The sequence below is a fragment of the Chelonoidis abingdonii genome, chromosome 1, assembly GCF_003597395.2.
Source record: "Chelonoidis abingdonii isolate Lonesome George chromosome 1, CheloAbing_2.0, whole genome shotgun sequence".
NCBI classification, from domain to species: Eukaryota; Metazoa; Chordata; order Testudines; family Testudinidae; genus Chelonoidis; species Chelonoidis abingdonii.
Genome location: NC_133769.1, coordinates 318,723,348 through 318,748,525, shown reverse-complemented (window position 1 = coordinate 318,748,525; position 25,178 = coordinate 318,723,348). Strand labels below are relative to the sequence as shown.

Sequence of the window (25,178 nt, the reverse complement as noted above, 5' to 3'; positions counted from 1 at the left end):
ATGTGTCTGCGAGCTGGAGTTCACATCTATCAGCTCTAGGGTGACCAGACATCCCGATAAAATAGGGACTGTCCCGATTTTGAGGAGTTTGTCCCGTGTCCCGACCAGAGTATAGTCAGGATGCCATTTGTCTCAATATTTTGTTTCCTGGTCTTCGGCAGCAATTCGGCGGAGAGTCCTTCAGTCGCGGATGGTCTTCGGCAGTATTTTGGTGGCGGGTGCTTCTGTCTTTGGCGGCAAAGTTTATTATCCTGCACCGAAATACCGCCAAAGACAGTCCACGACTGAAGGGCTCTCTACCGAATTGCCACCGAACTCCTGGACGAGTTAGTGTGTTAAAAAAATAAATAAATAAAAGCCCCCCCTCCCCCGCCAATGGCGGTCCAGATATTTTCCCCTTAACATCTGGTCACCCTGATCAGCTCCAGTGTAAACTCACCTTAAGAGAAATTCCAGCTGAAATTTTTCAGCTAGCTCCATTGGGAAACTAGGTTTTGGAACAAAGCACTGCGTCTGTTGATCTATGGGATCCTAGATTTCCTGGTTTGCCAATAGAACAGAGAGCTGTAGAAATTGATAGATTTAAGTATTCTAATGGAGTCTACTGCAATTGAGACTAAGTAATTTAGCAAACGCTAGGCAGACAAAGCCAATATTACTGTTGGAAACTTAAGCTTTATTTCTTAATTGTTTTGGGAGGTGCGAGTGGATAAGTGCTCAGGGTTGAGGAGTCAATAACACAGCTTATTGCATTTCATTATTAGATTTCCACATAAAATCCCTCACCATGTATGTGCAGTGGTGACAAATGGAATGCAATGGTGACAGATATCCTATGTGCCTGAGGATGAAGTGAGCACTGTCAAATATTTATTAGTAGCTATCAACCCTGATAGTGTTCAGTGCTTTAAAAGGTGGTTAATAAAATGCTAGGACAAAAAAATCTGTTTCAGATTTGAAGAGTATGTGATAAGGGATAGACCTGGGGTTCCCAAACTTTTTGCTGGCATAACCTCATTTTAATGAAGTCTTTCTGTCCAGAACACTAGACTGCCTAGAGGACATCATTTCAAAGAGCAAATGGCATCCTCCGCACAGAGTGACTTCACACGTACCTTATGTGTGAGATCATGCTGCATAGAGGATGCTGTACATGGGAGGTCACACTGTGTGGCACAAAATGGTGGCCTACTCACAATAGGGATAGCAGCACTCCCAGCTGCTGATGGTGCGACCGCAGTTGGGGTCCTGACCCACAATTTGGGAACTGCTGGGCTAGACCCTCCAGTGCCCTGCAGCCTGTGTGTCATTTACACCAGTGTCGAGTGGCTTTAAAAAGCTAATAAAAGTGAATGGAAATGATGTACACTTGCTTAGCAATGGTGTACATGACTCCATGGAGTGCAAGATACTGGACAATCTGTCCCTAAATGTTTATTTTACTGTCCAAAAGTCATAATTCTTACTGTGAACCCTACAGACTTTTTCTCCTTACTAGTATCAGACAGAAGAGGTTTATGGCGCTTGCTTTGTTTCCACAATAGCTGGTGATGAAACCATCCAGATAGGTGATCTCCGACAGTTCTTAAAGCGTTCATCTTGCGAATTAAAGGTGGAGGCTGGCAAACAATACCTTCTGATGGGGAGAGATGGGCAAACCATTGACTGCAACAACAAGTAAGTAAAGTGCCTCCTTTATAAGCAGTAGTGACTGATGTTGCAAGTTCTATCAACAGATACTGAACTGTGAAGCGACCTGTGAGTCAGATGTGCCAAGATCTATTATCTTCCAGGGAAGTCTGAAACTGAGTACTTTTTTTTATTAGAATGCTCTTTTTTTTAAAGGATTGAGCCAATTCTGAGGCCCTTATTTAGGCACTGATTATGCTGCCCTTGTCCATCTGCAAAAGATGCAATGGCACAGGTAAAATGGTCATTGCACTGTAACATGCAGCTGCTTGACCCAAGCAGGTAACTGCCCAGTTACCTATTCTGCATGCACAGCTGCATGTTTGCATGCATAATTACCTGCCTGTGCTGAGTATATGGGGACAGAACAACTCTCAAAATCAAGGCTACTTCCACTGCATGAAGTAGGGGTTTGCCTCAGGAAGGACTGAGTAAAAACTGTGGGCCCAGTTCCGGGACAACTTGTAGCCTGATCCAAAGCCAATTGAAGTCAATGGACAGGCTTCCATTGTCTTCAGTAGGCCTCGGATAGGGCACCAAAGCATTTCTCGTCATGTTAGAGGTTATTCCCTATGGTGCTTTCTCCAGTCCAGTTTTAAATAGCTGAAGGCAAAGCACTATGGCTTCCACCATCTTTCTGGTTGGCTACCACCTAATAGCTCTCACTGTATGTCTCTTGAGATTCTGGCTATATATCTTTACTCCAATTTTATCCTGTTACTCCTCTGTGTACCCCCTTCCACCACTGTAGCAAGTCCTATTGCTGAATTGAGGAGTTTCAACAATACTGGTTTGTATGATTTTTTTTTTCATTTCCCTTCACAAAATTTTGAACTCCCAAAACTCAAGATGAAATTTAGCCCAGTCCACCACATTTACCTTGGGGTATGGCTACACTGGCACTTTACAGCGCTGCAACTTTCACGCTCAGGGGTGTGAAAAAACACCCCCCTGAGCGCTGCAAGAAACAGCACAGTAAAGCCTCAGTGTAATCAGTGCTGCAGTGCTGGGAGCGTGGCTCCCAGCAATGCAACCTACACCCGTAGAGGATGTGGTTTACGTGCAGCGCTGGGAGAGCTCTCTCCCAGCGCTGGCGCTCCGACCACACTCACACTTCCGGCAGCGCTTTGAAATTTCAAGTGTAGCCATACCCCTTTTAAACCCCAAACCATAAATCATCCCGGGACTGCCCTAATCCAAAACTTGTTCAAATTTAAGCGAACCTGCTGGTGAGCCCAGATCAGGTTTCATGTTTGCTGTAAAACCTGAAACGAGGGAATGTTCATCTGGCCTAGGGCCAGATTCACAGCTGGTGCAACACCACTGATCTTACAGTTGTTAGCCCAAGGATGAATCAGACCCCCCAGGGTTTAAACTCTTCATATACTTTAGGCAAAGCTGTCTTTCAACATAACTAACACCTCCTTTGTTACTGTAATTGTTACATAGGATGCAGTATTTCCTCGATTCACAAACTTGGATAGAGGAGATTCCAGATGATAACACATGCAAAGCCACCACTCGCCGAAAAGCTTGTGCTGATCTCCGTGATTTTATGAATGAGTATGAGATAAACAAATGCAGCATTTGAATCCTGATATCACACAACATACCCTATACCTTGTTAGTGCTGCTCTTTCCCTGGTCTGGGTATGACCCATAAAGCACTAAAGTTCTAGGAACATGTAACAGAGCTTGTTTTGTTATTGTGTGTGTATTTCTATGAATAACTGCCTGCTCCCTGAATGGGATTTATTAGTGTGTGGGGATAGTGTGGCAAAAATGTCAGCTAAATTATAATTTCAAATGCACAAATCTTTCCTTGAAACAAAGACTACGGCCTGGTCAACACTAGAAGATTAGGTCAGCATAACTACATTGCTCGGGGCCTAAGTTGCTTTGGAGACATACCCTAAAAAATGGCCAAGATGATATCTTTCTTAAAGGATATGTCCCCCAGTCAGAGACAGAGAAAACTGTTCCCAGACAATAGTTGCAGTTGCCATTAATTGCTGTATTTGTTGTCTGACTCTAGCTTGTATGGCAATAATTAGATGTGCTGGAGCTGCACTGTTGCAGTGTAGACAAGACCTACATGGGAAGGAGGGCGAATAGGCCAGAACAGCTACATCTCTCAAGGGGGTGCGTTTTTCACACCCTTGAGAGATGTAGCTATACCAAATGTAAATTCCTAGTGTAAACCAGGCCTTAGACACTGATGAAATAGGGCCCTTAGAAATATATATAATGGATGATTGCACCCGAATGCCCAGAGAGGCAGATATCTGTGACAGCCAGTTAGGGGAGTAGATATTTGACCCATAGATAGAAAACAAACACATCTTGGTCAATTAGAAACTTGGTTACTGAAGTCTGTACAGCAAGCTGTATAGCTCAGTCAATCAGAGCATTTTAAGCACCTCATAGGGCTGTTCTCTGTCTCAGCCCATCACAAAAAGGTTACTGCAGAATTAGAGGTGATGGAGGCATTCTGATGAGGGTGATGAGAATGATATTGGGCATGGAAAATCACTCAGGAAGCAAGAATGGAAAGGAGGGGAGAGGATGAAAACAAAAAATAATGACTGGGTTAGAGAAGGTAAATTGGGAGCTTCTGTTCTCCTGTCTCATAACACAACAAGGGGACATTAAATTAAAAAGGCGGGCAATTCAAAGTTGATAAAAGGAAATACTTTTTCACATAATATGTAATTAGACCATAAAACCTACTGCTGTGGGATATCATTGAGGCCAAAAGCCCAGCAAAATTTAAAAAAAAATAAAAATGGCCATTTACATTGTTAACAAGAATATCCAGAGTTTTTACTGTTAATGCCAACACACAGTTTTGGAAGCAATGCTAAATCTCTTGCTGCAGGGTCCTTATACCTTCCTCTGAAGCATCTGGTGTTCGCTGCTCTCAGTAACAGGATCCTAGACTAGATGGACCTCAGGTCTGCTCCAGGCTGGCAATTCCCACATTCCTTTCACGTACACTAGCAGCAGTAGCCCACTGGAGGCAGGCAGAGACACCTCTCAGTTGTTCTCCTCTCTCTCTATTTTTTTCAAGTCAGCTGCTGTGGCTGTGAAGAGAAACTTCAAAATGTGATCAAGTGGCAGAGTTTACAGAGACCTGATACAATAGCTCTTTGGTGTGATCTACCCTATCAATGTCAAAGGATGCTAACTCATATGACAGTTATGATACTTTACAATATTGACTATTTTGCTGCCCATCACACCTTGTGTGAAAGGAGAGAAAGTCTCCTATTACAAATATCTACATCAATGTGTCCCAAATATGGGGAGCATGGAGAAAACAAAAGACTAGCTGGGTGCAGAGGCGGGAAGAAGATGCATATATTAAAATGTGTAGGTATTTAATCCCACATGGCTGGGTTCATTTTCCTGAAAATAGGCTCAGCTTTTGAAAGTGCAAGAAATGCTGCTCTAACCACTGGAAATACGTGCTCTTCCTTTTATTGTACAGAGTGCTGATTAGTTTGGATGCCAAATACCACATAGGCCTGGTTCTGATCCCACTTACACTTGAGGAAAACTCCATTAAAGTCAATGGAGTTACTGCTAATTTACATCTGCACAAGAGCAGAAGGAGGTGCTAGATCCACCAAGAGACTTGAGCTCAGCTTTGCAATGCCTACATTTTGGGTACTGTGTCACCCAGTAGAAACTGTAGCACTGAATTAGGGGCTTAGGCTCCCTATGCATGGTGGGGGGAGAGTTCGTTAGAATGGGGCCCATCATGCTGAGCAAGGAGTCACCTCAGCCAGGCATTAGCATGTCCCAAAGAGACGGGGGACATGCTAATGAGCCACTCAGAAAGCCCCTCTGCTTGGGATTCTCAGACATTAACCCTCTCTTGGAATTAGGGGCCTAAATTGATTTTTGCAAGAGGGAACCCCCAGTGGGCAGAGCACTTCTTCAGGATGTGGGAAACCCAGGTTCAATTCTCTCATATGCTAGCTGTGGAGCAGTGATGCAAAATTGGGTCACCTACCTCTCAGGAGAGTTCCTTAATCACTGGGCTATGGGATATTCTGATGCTGGTGTCTCTGTCTCACCTGCTAAAGCTGTTCTGCTGTGTAGAAATAATTAAATATGAATTGTGACTGACACAGAGTGAAAATAACTCTCTAGGGCCAATGGTTGGGCATTCCCTTCAGGAACGGGAGACTCAAGTTCAAACACATACTCCCCATTAGTCGGGAGGGAGAACAGAACCCAGGTATCCCATGTCCTGCCTGAATGCCCTACCACCTGGCTAAAGGTTATGAGAAGGCCATGCTATTGTCTGAGGTCATTGTTATTTTGTGTGGATTTAAATATGCTCAGTGCATGCTAACTGGATTGGCACCCAGTAGGTGAAATAGATGGAGGCCCACCGAATTTGAGGAGCCTGCTGGGGCTTAGGTGAGAGACAGAAGTTTAAGGCCGGTGGCATCTAAATGTTGGATATAGGCACCTAAGTCCTTTTGTAGATGTAGCCCCCAGTCTATAGGAGCTACATAGACTTACAAATTACTTAGTGGTTCCAGTAATGATCCAGGAATACCTCTGGGGGTATGGCTACACTTGCAGCTGTACAACACTGGGAGTTACAGCTGTCTTCGTACAGCTGTGTAGGGAAAGCGCTGCAGTGTGGCCACACTGACAGCTACCAGCGCTGCAGTGTGGCCACATTTGCAGCATTTGCAGCACTGTTGGGAGTGGCTGAACAGGCATTCTGGGATACCTCTGAATACCTCTGGAGGCCAATTACAGCGCTTTTGGTGGCCACACTGGCAGAGCAGCGCTGCCTCACCAGCACTGCAATCGTTATACCCCAGGCAGCGCAGGAGTATAGCCAGCGCTGCAGCCAGGAAGATGCAGTGCTGTATGTGCCTTGCAAGTGTGAACGGTGAGTAAGTTGCAGTACTGTAAACCCACCACCAGCGCTGCAACTCTCTAGTGTAGCCAAGCCCTGGGTGACATTCTTCTCGCCACTACACTGGTATTTTCAGCTGAGTTGCTACAAATTTGCCCCAGTATAACAGAGCAGGAGCTGGCCTATTTACTACATACAGTGGTTGTATTAGCTTTTAGAGGCAGGCTCCTGATGAGCAGACAAATCACCACATACCTGCTAACCGAGTGACTCTGTAAAATCAAGTAACATCAAAAGCGAGCATCTCGGTTTAAGTTTAATCTGTATTTTAACAAAGTCTCTTCTATTTTTTACCTAGAGATGAGTTTGAACCACAACATTTGGATGTCTGAATTTTGAATCCCTCAGAAATTTGGGGGCATTCAGATTCAGTGTTCTGACTTGTGATTATCTCTGTGTAGTTAACCCTATTCCTGAGGCAGGGTATCAAAGTATACTTTCAACATTAATTCTGACCATCTGCAGAGGTTTGCCTTTCTTGAATCCCTGTAAAACTCTCCGAACTAAAGAATTCAGTGTAAAAAAGCCTTGGTCACCATTTGGTTTGGTCCTATTATTGTTAATAAAAACCCTGCAGCATATTCATGGGCAGAGGAAAGACAATGGTGGAATTCTTCTCAGTAGCCAGCGTGGTCAAGGTCTGCAAGTAGCGCAGCTGCAGGGCTGATGGAGACTCGATCAGCACCATGGAGGCCTGCTTCAGTGCCTCGGAAGCATTTCTTTCTCCTTCTGCTGCTATGATCTAAAAACGTGATAGAAATGGACACGTTGGTGGCAATGAGGAAAAGCCACCCTCCAATTGAAACAAAAACAACAATGTGGAGGTTTGTCCTTCAAAAGATGTAGAGGTTATAGATGTACCACATTATACGAATGAGAGAAATATTGCTGTGGCTCTCACCTGAGCTCTAGCGTCCCGTGTTGCTTCAGCTTCAGCAGCCATAGCTCTTTGCATCTCCATAGGGATCCTGACATCTTTGATTTCCACACGTGCTACTTGGATTCCCCATTTACCGGTGGCATTATCGAGGATAGACTTTTTTTTTTTTAAAAAGGACAATTAATATCAAAACCTATACTATGTGACTTAAATCACAGTAACCAAAATGGCTCAGATATCGACTACACTCAGAATTCCAAAACAATTGCAAAAGAGTAATTGAAATAAAAGAATAAATGGGAGGAAATTATGATCTGCATGGGGATATTTCAGGGGTAGATCAAGAGGCTAAAAAAGGTCAGATCAATTATTAGTTGCGAAATATTCTCTCAGATCTGTGATGTGTTGGAGGGGAGATGATGCACTTGGGCAAGTCATGCTATTTTTCTAGTATCAGTTCTGCCCGATGGGAACAGCTTTGAAAGAAGACATTTAGCTTTACCGTGATCAGAATTAAAGACCTACAGGCCCAAACCTACAGACACTGCCTTGAGTTAAATTCCTCATGTGAGGAAGTGCTTGCAGAAACAGGTCCCATAGTGAGAGCTGTTAATAAAGGACCAAGAGAATCTGGGAACATAGAAAAGTAAGTACCCCCATGTAAAAGAATAGCACTCAACCCTTCATCGCAGATAAGCTACTCTGTTGTCCGCTGGAGCCAGAGACTCTCAGAAGAGTGCAAGTCACATCCTGAAATTGCACTGGACTGTTTGCCATCAATACACAGAATCAGTATGATGCATCACAATGCCTAGCACAATAAGATCCTGGTCCATGACTAGGGCTCCTAAGTGCTATCATAATCAAGACCATTGACTGTTCCTTATTACACATTGATATAACATCACATCATATCACCTTTCTCACACACAGATTTTTTCCTGGCTGTTGGAAGGGGTGTGGAGGTGATTTTTTGGTCTGTCTGTCTTCCTGGTATCTAAGAGGAAACAAGATCTTTTTTCTCTCCTCTACTCTCTCTTGGCTGCCAGAGTGACACTCCCTGGATTGGGAGGGGGGTATGTAAAGAGGGAGGGATTTAAACACTGGAACGGTTCAATCCAGTTCAGGTCAATTCAATACATTTTATTGACATGACATGAGAGATGGGTGGTGCCAAAGTTTAAACAAGCATCTGCTTAAGATAATACAAGATGGTTTTACAAAAGGTATATTGTGCCATACCAACCTGATCTCCTTCTTTCAGAAGGTAACTGGGTTTTTTTAGACAAAGGAAATTCACTAGACCTACTCTACCTGGATTTCAGTAAGGTATTTGATACCGTTCCAGTGGGAAATTATTAGTTAAATTACAGAAGATGGGGATTAATATGAGAATTGAAAGGTGGATAAGGAACTAGTTAAAGAGGAGACTACAACAGGTCATACTGAAAGGTGAACTGTCAGGCTGGAGGGAAGTTACTAGTGGAGTTCATCAGGGATCAGTCTTGGGGCCAATCTTATTTAACATTTTTATTAGTGATCTTGGCACAAAAAGTAGGAGTGAGCTAATAAACTTTTCAAATGACACAAAGTTGGGAAGTATTGCCAATAGAGAGGAGGACCACATTTTCAAACAATATGGTCTGGACAACCTTGCAAACTGGAGTAATAGAAATGGGACCAAACTGGAACCCTCACCCCCTCCCACACCCCAATCCTCTGTCCTAGCCCATAGCCCTCTCCCACACTCAAACTCCTTGGCGCCATCCCCCAGCCCAGAGCTCGTACTCCCTCCCACACCCCAACCCCCTACCCTAGCCCGAAGCCCCCTCCCAACCCTGAGCCCCTTATTTCTGGCACCACTCAAGAGCCCACACCCAGCTGGAGCTCTCACTTTCTCCTGCACCCCAAGCCCTTGCCCCATCCCAGTGAAAGTGAGTGAGGGTGAGGGGAAAGTGAGCGACAGAGGAAGAGCGATGGCATGAGTGGGGGTAGGGCCTCAGAAAAGGGGTGGGGAAGGGATGTGGCCTTGGGGTAGGGGGGCAAGGGTGTTCACTTCTGTGCAATTAGAAAGTTGGCAGCCCTAGTCCCCTCCTCCGTGGCCTCCCATTCCTCTCCATCTCCTTCCCTGAGTCTCCCCCTACCCTCTCCTCTCCACACCCCTCTTCCGAGGCTCCCATACCTGCATCTCACTCCTCTCCACCCCCTCCCCGCTCACTTCTTTCTGACCCTTCTTGCCTCAAGGGCAAGTGATGGAGGGAGAGGGGGCAAAGGGGAGCAACTGATGGGCAGGTAAGGTGAAGCCTTGGGGAAGAGGAAGAGTAGGGACAGGAAGAGTTGGAATGAGGGTAGGATCTCAGGGGGAAAAGGCCAAGCAAGACTGGGGCCTCAGGGTGGAGCACAAATGGGGCCACAGTTTTGGGCGCTGGTGGCCCCGCCACTTCTTGGGAGCTTCCAGAAGTGGCAGCGGGCCTCCAAAGAGAGTTGCACCGCATCTGGCATTTCTTGCCTGGTTTGGGGAGGCTTAGTCTCCCTAAACCTCTTATACCCATGACCAGGACTGGTGCCAGTGTTTTTGGCGCCCTAGGCGCATGGCTCCCGCAGCTCCAGTGGACCTGTTGCAGGCGTTCCTGCGAAGAGTCTGCTGGTCCTTTGGCTCCAGTAGAGCTGCCGCAGGCATGCCTGCGGGAGTCCACCGGAGCTGCAGGACCAGCGGACCATCCGCAGGAACGTCTGCGGCAGGTCCACCAGAGCCGCGGGAGCAGTGGACCCTCTGCAGGCACACCTGAGGCAGGTCAACCAGAGCCGCCTGCTGCCCGCCACTTCCCAACAAAATGCCGCCCCCTAATAATCCTGGCACCCTAGGCGATTGCTTAGGTCACCTAAATGAAAGCCCCGGCCCTGCCCGCAACCCATGTTCTGTGCCCTGCAATATGCAGAGGGTCATTTTAGCTGGCCATGTTGGTCTATTCTGACCTTAAAGTCATGAACCTAAGATAGAGCATCCCAGTAACTATGGATTTCTCCACCATTGCACATTATTGCTTATTTCTAAAGAAGTGGCAGGGAGCCCCATCTCAAGACTCTTTACTGTCTCATTCACTTCTCAAAAAGTTAAGTTCCAAGAGCCTTGTTTGCTTTTTAACAAGAGATTACTAGTTTTATCAGATGAGTTGAGGAAATATCTTTACAATATTTCTTCCATATTTTGCAGTAGGTGGGGTATGAAACTGAAAGGAGATAATGAAAGATTTTACAATCACTTTTTTTTTAAAGGCCACTCATGTCTAAGATTATATTCCATAAAATGAAATGCTGTGCCCATCAATAGAACATTAGATGTGGATTTACCTGGATATTGTGGGCAATCTCTTCTCGGCCAGACAGGATCTGGGACAAGCTTTGGGTGCCTAGAACATTTCTCAAAGTGGTCTGTGCCAGCAGGTTGGTGGCTAAATGGACATCTGTGACATTAGCCACTGAACAGATAGCACTGTGGATTTTATAGTAGACCACTCCATCAACTTGGGTAGTTACAGAATCTTTTGTAAGAATCTATGAAAAACAAACATACAGAGATTAGATAATCATCCAAAACACACAAATCCCAATGTTATGGAGATGTTTGTTTCCTATAGTGAGACAAGAAGCCACTACAATTCGAAAAAATCAAGATAAATTGATTTCAGTGGCATCACCCTGGATTTACAACCATCTAAACCAAAGCAACAGTTGTGAAAAGTATTTAAATGACTCGCCCAGTAACATGTTAACTAGTTGTAATGATTCTGAGTGCATTTGCCTTGGAATAATCATAGGCAGGTTCATGGAATTTAAAAATCATAGGCACAAGGACAGGAAGCAAATGCAACAACTGGATGACATGTTCTTAAATGGTCTGTGGAGTCCCTTTATGTAGGCATGCCAGGCCACATTCACCAACGCTGGTGAAGGAAACTGTGAATCCCCTATGCCTCAGTGAACAATTCATCTTGATGGAGCACAGGTGATGTTTCCACCACTGCCTTACCACCAGAATAGCTGGAAGGCATCTTTAGTTTGCAGCCAAGGGCTCCATAGAAGCTGTCATAAACAGATAGTTAAGTGTTAATGCCTCTTTTACCTGTAAGGGGTTAAGAAGTTCACCTAGCCTAGCTGACACCTGACCAGAGGAACCAATGGGGGGACAAGATGTTTCAAAAGGAAGGAGGGAAGTTTTCCTTTGTTTAGAGTTTTAGTTTCAGCCGGAGTGAAAAAGATCAAGGAACCAGCCTCTTATCAGAGTAGTAAGTTTTAGAAAGGGATAAATAGGTTTATGTTTATTTTCTTTGTAACTTGTCTTGGTACCATTAAGGGAATTATCAAAATTGGGTATTTGGGTGGTTTTTTTGTGTAACTAAATTTTGTGCCCAGGGAAACATCCTCTGTGTTGTGAATCTGTTGTCTGTGAGAGTAGCTGGTATGCTAATCTCTCCCAGAGGGTTTTCTTTTATCTCTCTTTTCTTTAATTAAAAGCCTTTTCTTAATATCTGTTTGATTTTTTCCTTGTTTTTAGATCCAAGGGGATTGGATCTAGACTCACCAGGAATTGGTGTGGGAAAGGAGGGGGAATGGTTAATTTCTCCCTGTTTTAAGATCCAAGGGGTTTGGATCTGTGTTCATCAGGAAATTGGTGAAGTCCCTCAAGACTACCCAGGGAAAAAGGGGTACTTGAGAGTGGTGGCAGTGATACCAGATCTAAGCTAGTAATTAAGCTTAGAAGTGTCCATGCAGGTCCCCACATCTGTACCCTAAACTTCACAGTGAGGAAGGAACCTTGACATGGTGAGCAGCGGTGAGGGATTTTTAGGAACCAAAAGCCAGATTTTTTTTTTTCCTCCTTTGAGATGCTAGGGAAGCAGTGAAGGAGAGATACCCTGAAGGCAAACAGATAAAGGTTTTTCTAACAAGGCTTTGTTAGAAAGGATTCCAGCTGGGCTTAGCTGGAGGGTAATTAACAGTTAGCAAAAGACAAGTTACAAACCAGTTTTTCTGGTCTCTTCTCATTCTGAGAAGTCCAGTTGAAAGCTGTGGGTTTATTTTTTTACCTCGCAAACCAAGATAGCTCAGGTAGAGCAGGGAAACATGTCAAGCAAAGAAAAAAAAACATACTCTAGGAGCTGGAATTAGCCAAACTCCGGGCTGAGGAGAGCCAAAAGGAACATGACAGACAGATGGCCAGAGAAGAGGCTGCCCACAAAAGAGCTATGGAGGCGAGAGAAAAAGAGAGAGAAAGAGAAGAGAAAGCCAAAGAGGCTGACCACCAGAGGGCTATGGAGATCCAGAGGGAGGCCCACAAGCATGCCCTGAAATTAGCAAGGGCTAATCAGGAGTTACCAGCCAACCCTAACAACTCTTCTTCAAGTACTGTTCCCCCTCCCAGAAAATTCTCCACCTACAAGGCAGGTGATGATACTGAGGCCTTCTTAGAAAATTTTGAAAGGGCCTGCCATGGGTACAGCATCCCTACAGACCAGTACATGATAGAGCTGAGGCCACTGCTCAGTGGACCCTTAGCAGAGGTGGCGGCTGAAATGCCTAAGGAACACATGAACAATTATAAACTTTTTCAAACCAAGGCCAGAATCAGAATGGGGCTAACACCTGAGCATGCCCGTTGGCGCTTCAGAGCCCTAAGGTGGAAACCAGATGTGTCATTCACCCGACACACCTACCACATTGGAAAGAATTGGGAGGCCTGGATATCAGGAGCAAGTGCTAAATCTCTGGAAGAGCTGTCCTTCCTAATGCAAATGGAGCAGTTCTTAGAGGGTGTTCCTGAGGAAATAGAAAGGTACATCCTAGATGGGAAGCCCAAAACTGTAACCAAGGCGGAGATGATTGGAGCCAAATGGGTGGAAGTAGCAGAAAAGAAAAAAACTACTAGCAGTTGGAGCGAATATCAGAGGGGGCAAAACAAAACTAAACCCTATCACCGGGGGCAACCTAAGGCCCCACCTACAACCCAAGGAAAGCCCTAGACACCCTATTGTCCCACCTCACCAGTCTCCAGCAACCCACCTCGGCCCAGTGATCAGTCAGCTGGGCGATGTTTTAAATGTAATGAACTGGGACATATAAAGGCCCACTGCCCCAAGAACCCCAGCCGATTACAGTTCATTACGCCACAATCACACCAAAGATCGCCAGGCACAGATGCCTCTCAAATATCCTCGGAGCGAAGGGAAAACTTGAGAGTGGGCGGAAAGAAGGTTATCGGGTGGATAGACACTGGGGCACAAGCGTCAGCTATCCACCAATCCTTAGTGGACCCCAAATTCATCAACCCAGAGGGCCAAGTGACAATTCACCCATTCATTTCAAAATCTTTAAACTTGCCTACAGCTGAGTTGCCTGTCCAGTACAAGGGCTGGTCAAGAATGTGGACTTTTGCAGTCTATGACAATTATCCCATCCCCATGCTACTGGGGGAAGACTTGGCCAACCAAGTGAAGCAGTCCAAGAGAGTGGGAATGTTTACACGCAGCCAAACCAGGCAAGCTTCCAGACCCATTCCTGTTCCTGAGCCGTCCACAGAGAACCTGTCTGTGTTACCAGAGACCCAGACTGAGGTAGTGGACCCAGATCCCCTGCCAACGGCTGAACCAGCCACAGCACCTCCAGTCCCAGGCCCGGAACTGGAACAGCAACCAGCACCAGCAATTGCAACCACATCTTCAACCTCCACGCCAGAGGGGGCCAGCGAGCCTGAACTGGCAGAAGCAACAGACAACCATACCGAAGAGGCTCAGCCAGAGCCTGAAATACCACCAGGTGCACCAGCGGAGAGCGGTTCACCAGCAACGGAAACAACCCCATCACCTACATCGCTTCCAGAGGGACCAAGCCCAAGTCCACAGTCTGAGGAAGAACTGGTGTCCCCAGCCTCAAGGGAACAGTTCCAGACTGAGCAGGAAGCAGATGACAGCCTTCAGAAAGCTTGGGTGGCGGCACGGAGCACCCCACCGCCTCTCAGCTCTTCTAACCGATCCCGGTTTGTTATAGACCAAGGACTTTTATACAAGGAAATTCTTTCTGGTGGACACCAGGAAGAATGGCAGCTGCAAAAACAGTTGGTGGTTCCAACTAAGTACCGGGGGAAGCTCTTAAGCTTAGCCCATGATCATCCCAGTGGCCATGCTGGGGTGAACAGAACCAAAGAAAGATTGGGGAAGTCCTTCCACTGGGAGGGGATGGGCAAGGACGTTGCCAAGTATGTCCGGTCTTGTGAGGTGTGCCAAAGAGTGGGAAAGCCCCAAGACCAGGTCAAAGCCCCTCTCCAGCCACTCCCCATAATTGAGGTCCCATTTCAGCGAGTAGCTGTGGATATTCTGGGTCCTTTCCCAAAAAAGACCCCCAGAGGAAAGCAGAACATACTGACTTTCATGGATTTTGCTACCCGATGGCTAGAAGCAGTAGCTCTAAGCAACACCAGGGCTAAAAGTGTGTGCCAGACCTTAGCAGACATTTTTGCCAGGGTAGGTTGGCCCTCTGACATCCTTATAGATTCACAAACTAATTTCCTGGCAGGGACCATGAAAAATCTGTGGGAAGCTCATGGGGTGAATCACTTGGTTGCCACCCCTGTATGTCATCTCCCCTCTCCCCTTTTCACTACATCATCTTCCCCTCCACCCCAGCTGACTTTCCCTCTGTGGAGTCTTTCTAACAGGGTGTTATGCTGGGGGTTGGGAAACCTCACTGAAACTGGTGGGCATAACAGTCACTCTTTATACAGGATAAAAGTAAGAAGCAGTTACGCTCTTTTATGGAATCCAGAGCTGAAACAATAGGGGGTCACCACCCAAAAATATAGGCCACATGCAAGGCTGGAATAGGAGTTGAGCCATGCACTCTGAGAGGTTTGCCTTGAGGTCTGAATGAAATGCAGTTTGTGTATGAGAGAGAGAGGAGGATCAGTACCATAGAAAAACACAAAGAAGGCAGCAAGAAAGCCCCAGATCCAGTGGTGTCCCTAGCTTCTGTTTGCGAGAAGTTGGGAATGGGCGACAGGGAATGGTTCACTTGGTGATTACCTGTTCAGTTCATTCCCTCTGGGGCACCTGGCATTGGCCACTGTCAGAAGACTGGATACTGGGCTAGCTGGAGTTTTGGTCTGACCCAGTATGGCCATTCTTATGTTCAGTCAGAGGAGCATTTGTAGTATGACCCTGAGAAATGGTTAAGAGATGGAGCTTTTACACAGAGTGCTGATGGAAATAGGCGGGAAACTATGAGCAAAGAAACGGTCTCCTGCTGTTTGACTCCTACTGTATTTAGGGAAACAGGACTTTGTACATTTTTTGTAAATAAACAGGATTGCATCAAAGAAATACCTGCCTCGATCATCATTTTTTCCTCCTAATGGAAACAACCCACAAGCCCATGAATACTGATCACTTGGGTTAAAAAAGGGTAACAGAGTTTAGACTTGGTGAATCTGACACTACATAAAATAAGACCCTTGAGTTCTTAAAACCTAGGTGGTTCCTTAAGCATATTTACTCCAGGCCACAGGCATTTAAATTGTGGATGGAATATTTACAAACAATCTCAAGCAGCACACTATATCATAAAGAACCTTTTCTCAAATCTGTAACACAGCAACGTTGTGTTTCTATCACTACTGATTCTTGTTTGTCCTTTCTTCAGAAAAGCACAATAAAATGGCAGTTCTTCAAGCAGAAGCACAGTACTGTATCTACATGTAAATAAACCTTTTTCCGGGGAAGGGGAGATTTCCCATTGACAATTTTTAAAAATGAACTTCTTTGGTTAACATTTTCAACCCTGGGTGCCTAAAGAGAAGGCCGTACATCCCTATTAAGGCCTGATTTTCAGAGATGATGAGTGCCTGCAGCTTCCTTTGACTTCAAGGTGATTTGTTAAGGTACCTAAGTATGTATTAAATCACCTATCCATAGGCACCAAATGTGACAAATTTGGTCTTTGCTCATTGTTTTGTCTAGAACAATCTTAATTTTCTAAGTGACTTCAGTGAAGGCTTTCGTAATGATGATAAGTTTTGAATCTAATCAGTTAGTTACCAGATCTACTTCTGACTAGGAAAAATAGTTACTGGGGATTCCACTCTAGTTTATTGCTTGATTTCCATGGATGGTAGAGAGAGGACTAATTGTAAAGGCTTGGTAAATTTCAGCTCTCTTGACTTCCCTCTCTCTCATCCTCTCATCTTTGGACCTCCCCACGTCTCCAACTTGAATCTCACTTTCCTCTTTTTCTCACCCAGAATGCTGAAAGTCAATAAGAAAAGCCTGCTTGATTTGCCAGGAGTGACAAGAGTGTAACCTGAGCTGGTAGGGTTGTAGGCTCAGTTACATTCCAGTGTTATTCTGGCGCTAGCATTTGGAAGTGAACAAGTACAGCAAAGGCTGTGAGACAATAAAACTGCTTTTTTAGTTTGACATGTTAAAAACTAAAACTAAAACTGCTTTAGGTTTGATTTCCAGTTTAAATTACTATTGGGTGGTTGTTACCTCTTGTACAGGAATGTTACTGGTGACAGTTCTAAGATCAACCCTGGCAAAAACATCCGTACATGGAAGGACCAAGATCAAACCTGCAAAAAAGAAGAAGAAAAGGCCAAAGCTGAAACACCTTTATCTGCAGGCTAAGCTCTGATCGCATATGAAGCAAAACTCTGAAAATAACTATTTCTATCGTGTAATGAGAATGGCCCTCAAAACTATACTGATATTTTGTTACCACAACAAAATATCAGTATAGTTTTTTTTTTTCGTATGAGGAGAAAGGAGTGAGGTTTCATATTTTTATATATATAATGGAAGGAAATGCAGATGTCAGAGTTCCAATACTAATGTGAATTCAGTATGGTTGAGTAGATAGTGCACTAGACTGGGAGTCAGAAGAACTCCATTCTGTTCTCAACTCCACCATGTGAGCTTGGGCAAGTTACTTCCTTTTTCTGTGCCTCTGTTTCCCCTCTCAAACTTTTATCTGTTTAGATTGTTAGCTCTTTAGGATGGTGGGTCAGGGGAAACTAGCCACATAGTATGGCTCCTCCTTCAACCCCTGACCCTGCCCACTTTTTGGGCCACATGGTTGTTTTGCAGAGGAAGAGAGATAAGGGGGTTCTTCCTCCATTCCTACTCTACGTTTGCACTGTCTCACTGTACCTTTTCCAATGGATTTTTTTCATCCGCATGGTGCAAAGGTACTTGTTATAATAATGTAGAGAGCATTCTTCTTATTAGTGATCGTTTCCTATGACAATAGCACCTGAAGACCCCAACTATGATGCCAAGTGTTGTGCTAGGCATTGTACACATACTTAGTAATAGATTGTCCCTGTCCCAAAGAGCTTACAACTTTAAATAGACAAGACTGATAAAGGGTGGGAGAAAGGAATATTATTATCCCCATTTTACAGATGGCAAACTGAAGTCCAATCCAGGGCGATTGAGTGACTTGCCAAAGGTCACACAGGAAGTCTGTGGCAGAATGGGGAATGGAATTCAGCTCTCCTAAGTCTCTGTCCAGTGTGTTAAGCACAAGATCATTCTTCCCCTTCATGTGGTCTTTATTCTATCATAAAGCCAGGCTTCGATCTCAGGGCTGGTCTACACTGGCAGGGGCGGGTATCGATCTAAGATATGCAATTTCAGCTACATGAATAGCGTAGCTGAAGTCGAGGTATCTTAGATCGATTTACCTCGGGTCCTCACAGCTTGGGATCGATGTCCATGGCTCCCCGTGTCGACTCCACTACCGCCGCTCACTCCGGTGGAGTTCCGGAGTTGATGGGAGTGCGTTCAGTGATCGATATATCGCGTCTAGATGAGATGCAATATATCGATCCCCGAAAAATCGATCGCTACCCACCGATACGGCCATGCCTTCAGGATCTGCTGGCTTCCTCTCTAAACAGCAATATAAAGAAAACAAGCAGCAGATGCACAGGCTTATGGACAAAGAATTACTTTGGCCTTTTTACTGTGCCCTGGACAGATTTCTTGCATCACCCATTCTCTAAACAAGGACTTGAGAGAACCTCAGATGCAGAACAACTGGTTACAGTGAAAACATAATAAAACCTCATTTACTCACCTGGGCCCTTTGCTCTTTTAGACACTATACGTCCCAGCCGAAATACAACAGCACGCTCGTATTCTTTCACAATCTAGGACAATATTTTTAAAATAGAGTTTAACACTAACATCATGCTTCCCTCTTGCCTGACCTTCTATTTTTCAGACCACATGGAAATGACAAAATAATTATAGATAATTACACATTTTTGATCTTGGTCTCACCCTTGCTGTGGAACATCAGGCCCCAATACTGCAAATACTTATGCATGTGATCACAGGCAGCGGCTTCTTCCTTTCCCTGGGAGTGCTCAACCCCCACTCAGCACAAAGGCCCACCCCCACTGCACACCTTCCTGCCCTCATCCCATCCCACCCCTGCCTCACTTCTTCCCACCCCTGCTCTGCCCTGCCTCTCTTCTTCCTGGCCCCCCTGCCTCTTTCCACCCAGTTCCACCCCTGCCCCAAGTGCATCCCATCCCTGCTCCTCCTCCACCTCCCTCCCAGCACCTCCTGCAAACCACAGGACAGCTGATTATGGCGGGCAAGAGGCACTGGAAGGGAAGAAGCTGATTGGTGGGGCCGTTGGTGGGCGGGAGGTGCTGGAGGGGTGAGGGAGGGAGCTTCACTGCCAGTGGGTGCTAAGCACCTACAGTTTTTTTCCAGGGGTGGCCCAGGATGTGGACCTGCATTTGTATTTGTTAGTTCAAATATTGATCAGTTTTTCTAGATCTCTCATCCTCAGCACCTCAGAAACATTCATTAATTTATTCTCACAATATTCCTGTGAAGTAGGGAAGTAGTATCCTTGTGTGAGAGCTGAAGGCCCAGACAATTTAAATGACTTGTCTGAGGTTATTCAGGAAGCCTGGGGAGCATCATGGACCAGAACACAGAACTTTTGCATCCCAGTCTTGAACCTTAACTACAAAAACTATACTTTGTCCCATAACATGGGGTACAAATGGCTTTTGTGCTGGTGAAATACATAGTCGTAATAGACCATTCTCTCAGTGCTCCAATTCCTATCAGCTTACCTTCAAGCACATCCAGATGGAGAAAGGAAAGGTAATAAGCACGAACAGGAATGAAAGGGAAACCAGGATCCAGCCACAGGCCCCAATCCCTTCCTTCTTATCTGCTTCAGAAGGAAAAGACGGTAACCATTGTCAGTTGCCTGGTCAATCTGCTGAGTTCATAGTAAAAGATCTGGCACAGCAAAGAAGCTCTACATGAGGAAAATGACAGGGCCTCCCAGGACAGTTTAGGTTTCAAACTTCCGGTGTAGAGAGCTGGCCTGTTCACCTAATGCCAGAAAAGCTTTAAACCAGTGACTGTCAAAATGTGCAGATTTGTGACTATCCCTTTGGGCAGTTCTTTTCACTCTCTGGTCCTGCTGCCTTTCCTCAGCACTCTATTATTATTAATTAATTGTGTCGGGATAGAACCTGGAGACCCCAATTCCAGGTGCCAGGTTTTTTTTAGCAGGGGAGGGGGTACTTAGGAGCAGAGCTGCAATGAGGCAAGGAAAAGCCAGAGATTTATTCACAGGAAGGGTGTGACAAATCCAGCCCAGCCAAGCCCCACACAAGAGGAGCAGCTGGAGCATAAGCAATAGGAACCAGGATAGGAGACGTGGAGGGGAACCAGGAGAAGACCAACAGCAGGAATCAATTTTTCAATGGAAAGCGTGGCCGTAATTGATTTTTGTGGGCATGCTACTGAGAAGCTGAATGTTGCTTTCTCCTCCGCCTCTTCGCTCCATGCCTCTCCACTACTTGGAAAGGAAGACAGCTAGGGACTCAGTACCCCAGAGCAGAGTACAACGGAGGCACGTTCACAGGCCCTGAGTGTAGATGCTGTTTCAGACAACCTGCTCCAGCACTGGGCTGAACACAACCTGTGGTGGGGGCCTGCTCTTCCCCGTATGAGGACTCCTATACTAGAACTAAGGTCTTTTCCCTGCTCACTTGCTCTGTTTGGGTTTCAAACTTCGTCCTGTGTAAAAACCTTCTCCTTGTATAACTTCTAAAATCTTTTTTTCCCCACCACAGTCCCTGAGGAGAGAATGCTGTGCTCTGCAGTCCTTTGCTCCACATTTCTGAGGTCCTTGTTACAGATTTAATCATTCAGAGGTTGAGAGGTTTGGGCCCAAAAGGACCGAGTTTTAGGCCTTATTTGTGTAAGAAATGGTCAGTGGGTCAGGGAGATGCCCAGTGCAGAGAGAGTACCCTGGAGTGGGACACCCTAGCCCCTGTCCTAGGTGACCACAGTAGGGCTGGGGATTGAGCCACCCAGGAACCCTGGGCCCAGCCTTTTTGGCGTTACGAGGACTCTGCCAGACTGGAGAGTGGAAGGGGAGTCCTCGAGGGCAGGGAGGCCTCTGGGTAAAGGAAGTGGGAGCGAGGATTCAGATCCTTTCACTAGCCCACTTCACCGGCATAGTGCAGAAGCCAGGAAAGTTCCCTGCAATAGCGGGACCATTCCCCTGCTTACATTTGGGACATCCTGCCTTTTCTGTTCAAGCTTTTTGCATGAGAACTGTGTGTGCATCTTACACTAATACTCTACATTTCGGAGAGTTTGAATCCAGGCTTTTGTTCTGACCCATTGTAACAGAAAAGACACAAATCTAGGGGTTAGGTTCAGGCCAGTTGCCAGAAAAATATCATTTGGTCTTGCCACTGCTGGAACCAATGGTTTGAGCAGTTTTCTTGAGTAAATTACCATGAAAAGAACAGGTTTATATGGCTGAGGCCAGACTAGGACCCTCAGGGATTAGTGTTAAAAACTTAAAAACACTGTCTGTGCTGCTTTCCACCGTACGTACTGCCCTGTTCAGATTCACTTGCCATCACTGGAGTGTCAGGCTATAGCTGGTACATTAAGTAATAAGCAAGAGGATAAATGTTTCTTCCGTCCGCTGAATGTCCTACTCACTCTTATGATCAAATGCAATGTGAACAAATAATGGGAGATGTTTGTATCAACATTGGTTCACTGTCAGCTCCAAGTGTGAAAGATTGGTCAAGAAGCAGGGCCATGTTTTAATCACAGAAGAATTTTATAGATGCTGAAAACAGGCATATTGTACCTCTTGGCCTTCATCATCCTCCCCACCTCCAACAATGCCATCATCCCCTCTCCCTCTGCCCCTTTTATGCCCATCTAGGCTGTAGGTTTCAACAGAGCTTTTCTCTCTAGCTCAAAAGTTACTCTGATTTAAAATATCATACTTGCATCCCTGTTCACCATGCTGCCACTGTCATCATTCACATCTTTCCTAAAGACTAGATCTTCCAAGGGACTTACTTAGGTGCCTATGGCCAACATTTACATGTCACCGAGATCCACAAAGCTCTCACTCAACTGATCCCTAAATTCCCAAGTTCCCACTGGTAACATTTCCTAGGTGGCTAAGTTTCTGCTGATGGGCGCATGCAAAGCCTTCTCTGTCCTGATACCCCCAGGGTGCTCAGTGCCCTAGTACGCTTCATAAACTAGATGTTCCCTCACCCTATCTTGCCAGGGCCTGATCTGGTAGGAGTTCTTGGAGCAGGCCTGACTCACACAAAAGTCAGGTGTGGTGATGGCTGTTAGACCGCTCACCTGGGCTGATTACTGCAGAAGCAGGATTTGAATACAGCGCTCCCACCTCTCACATGGGTGCCCTAACCACTAGGGTATTAGGTACTCTGATGTGGGTTTCCCTCAGTCTCTCCTGTTGAAGCTGTTTCACTTTGGGTAAATAGCTAAATATTCATTAGGCTAAAAAAAAAAAAATCACTTGACAGCCCAGTGGTTAGGACATTCACCTTGGACATGGGAGACCCAGATTCCACTCCCCGCATTTGAGCAGGAATCTGTCTCCCACATCCCTGGAGACAGTCCTAACCCCAGAGCTACATGCTATCATGGGAGATGGAAAGAAGGTGCTCTCACTGTGTGTTTTTCTTGCAACAAAGAATTGACATGAGCCTAACTCCGGGACTGTCCCTTTGAGGCCAAGGGATTAGGCCGCACCCCCTCTCCTGAGCATTTCCTACTGGCTAGCTTTGGGCGCTCCCCATTCAGCTTGTATGAATTTCATTCTTAGGTTTCAGACTCTTCCCATGCATTGAATAGGGAGCCTAACTTAGGGCTGAGGATTCCATTGGATGGCAGGATGCCTAAATATTAGGCATTGCATGTCAGTGTGGTCATGCGTATGTCCCTTTGTGGATCTAGCTTTCCTTACCCGATGCCCTCCAAAAGTGAGTTAATAGTAACAAATAAAATAAAAAAATCTTCCAAGTTATTTCCTCCTATGAGTTTCTCAGTGCCTGAAGTCTCTTCTGTGTCTGTCTTTTGAAGGGCCAGGCCTCTGGCACCAGGACTGTTTTTATTTTGGGATCTTGTACAGAGCTGAGCACTATTGGTGCTTTGACCATCACTTTGTGAGAGACAGAACTAAGTGAATATAAGGCCACATGTTTTGGAGAGAAAGAAAGATGTTCCCTTATGGAAAAGTCCTATAGGATTTAGTAGAAAATACTACCCTTTATATAGGTTTATGGATCCCTATAGACTAGCATAGAGAATTATATCCCTACTCTAGTATTCTATAAGATGGTTTAAAACCCCATAGAACATTTATAATTCTTTTATTAAAATCTATAGGACTTTTTCATAAGGATTATGTTGCTCTTGATTGCTAAAACCAAAATGCTAGCAGCATAGCTTGTATGTCCAATATATAATCATCACACAAAATTAGTATCCATTTCAAAAAAAAATAGGGGGCTGTTGGATGGCTTCAGGGATACGTATGGAATATGGAGTCTTTTACCTATAGGAGCTCAGACACCCTGACAATGGGTGCAGTGAAAAACCTAGAAAGAATGGAACTGGTAAATAGTTCCAGTCCATATTGGACCACTGACTGAAAGCTGTTACTTGTTCAGTTGCTTGATGGCTTAGGCGAAATGAATTGGTTGTCTCAGTCCAATTCTCAGGAGCCATCACTACAAAACCACCTGCATAATTGGCACCATTTGGTACCATCATGGTAGTGGAGAGAGACTAAGGATTTTATGGATATGGACTCTGAATTAGCCTATCCCCTATACGGGTCAGTCCCCAGATAAGCATTGAGGCATACTGGCAGGACAGTGGGGAACTAGCAGAAGTGTTGTCCATGAAGATGGAAGAATCCAGGGCTAGCATTCTGAGGCCTTTGACCCACACTTAACTTCTCTCTCTCTCTCTCTCTCACACACACACACACACGTTTGTTGGGGTTATTTTGCAGTAAGAATGGAAGGAATACTTACCAACTAGAGTCTCCTTACTTTCTTTCCCAAGGGAGCCTCTCCCAGAATCCATCTCATTATAGAGAAATCCTTATCACCTCACAAGCCGTAATGAAGACACCCCCTCAAATGGCACACAGCTTGTTAAAGTGGCTGAGAAGAAAAACAGAGTGGCAGAAGAACAAGCTTTCACCTGCGAGTGATTCCTCAAGGGATTAGTTACCCAGGTGAGGGAAGAATGTTTACAAAAAACAAAGTCTGATGGGTCATGTTCCTCTCTGGAGTAACTCCACTGGTTTCAATGACTTTACCCCAGGGCTGAATTTGGCCCAGCACTTCTATTTCCTGCAGAATTGTCTCTGAGCATGATTTCTACACACATCAGCAACGAATGGCTCCATTTTCAAAACCATGGCAAAAAAGGAAAAGAAGTCAAAGCTGGATTGTAAACTCTCCAGGGCAGGGTGTAACAAGGCGGTGTGGCTCCCCTCCTCCCCAGGGAGGGTCGAGCCCCATCAGTCGAGCCCAGGGAGGGGTAGTCCCGCCCCTCAGAGGGTCAAGCGGTGACCCGGAAGCATAAAAGCTGGCCCTCAGCCCTCAGCTGGAGCCCAGCCGCTGTGATGCAGACCTGCCAGCAGGTGCTCGTGACTGGGAAGTTGCTGAGGCCCGAGGCCAGTGCCCTGACTGGCCAGAGCTTCCCCGCGCTCGCTATGACGAGAAGCTGCCAGAGCAGCCCCGTCTCTGCTGCTACCTTGAGGAGCCCCCGGAGCAAGCTTGGCCGGACTTCCTGGGGGAGTTGCCGGACCTGCTGCCCAGCCCTGGCTGGGAGGAACCTATGGTGCTGGACTTCCCAGGAACTGACACCATGGACCAGGTAGGCACGGAGGGGGATATCGGAAGTAGCCCGGGGGCAGCCGACTCTAGTCAGGCTGTAGATGTACTGGTACCAATGGCAGTGTGTTGCGGTCAGGATCCCCACTGACCACCTTCAGCGGTGACAGCCGCTACTAGGGCCCCGGGCTGGAACGCAGAGGAGTGGGTGGGCCTGCGTTCCCCCTGCCACCCGTCCCCGGGTGGCAGAATCCCCCTCTCCCCGGCCTAAGGAGGCCATTTAAGCAAAGCTGATATAACTGTGTGTTTGGTGCCCTGCCCGAACCAAGGGCTGGGCCCCCTTTGACTGTGCCACTGCTCGGTCCTGCCCCAAAAGGCCCGAGCGACCCGAACTCTTGACTGCTCGACCTTGAACCAGGAGGGTTGGAGCTGAT

At 45.9% G+C, this 25,178-nt stretch overlaps 2 protein-coding genes across 3 annotated transcripts in view; one reads left to right on the top strand and one right to left on the bottom strand.

Moving 5' to 3' along the window:
- LOC116833560 (complement C4-like) overlaps positions 1-3,604 on the top strand; it is a 97,688-nt gene extending 94,084 nt beyond the window's left edge. For both annotated transcript variants that reach the window (XM_032795148.2, XM_075061616.1), the window contains 2 exons: positions 1,545-1,677; positions 3,139-3,604. In XM_032795148.2, the coding sequence (XP_032651039.1) occupies positions 1,545-1,677; positions 3,139-3,280 (275 nt within the window). In that variant the 3' untranslated portion in view covers positions 3,281-3,604. The remainder of the gene's footprint in view (positions 1-1,544; positions 1,678-3,138) is intronic.
- A 3,074-nt stretch (positions 3,605-6,678) lies between these two features.
- STOML3 (stomatin like 3) lies at positions 6,679-24,107 on the bottom strand. Its single transcript, XM_032795153.2, has 7 exons — positions 23,935-24,107; positions 19,660-19,763; positions 18,642-18,714; positions 17,051-17,133; positions 10,866-11,069; positions 7,536-7,670; positions 6,679-7,376 (listed from the first exon to the last, which is right to left on the bottom strand). Exons 1-7 carry the CDS (start codon positions 23,984-23,986, stop codon positions 7,194-7,196), a joined length of 834 nt encoding a protein of 277 aa, XP_032651044.1. The 5' UTR covers positions 23,987-24,107; the 3' UTR covers positions 6,679-7,193.
- Positions 24,108-25,178: the final 1,071 nt, after the last annotated feature.

Coding starts and splice junctions, on each gene's coding strand:
- STOML3 (XM_032795153.2), bottom strand. CDS start 23,986: ATGGATTCTGGGAGAGGCTCCCTTGGGAAAGAAAGTAAGGAGACTCTA. Junction 18,715..19,659: donor CCATCTGGATGTGCTTGAAG/GTAAGCTGATAG, acceptor ATATTGTCCTAG/ATTGTGAAAGAATACGAGCG. Junction 17,134..18,641: donor TAAAAGAGCAAAGGGCCCAG/GTGAGTAAATGA, acceptor TCTTTTTTGCAG/GTTTGATCTTGGTCCTTCCA.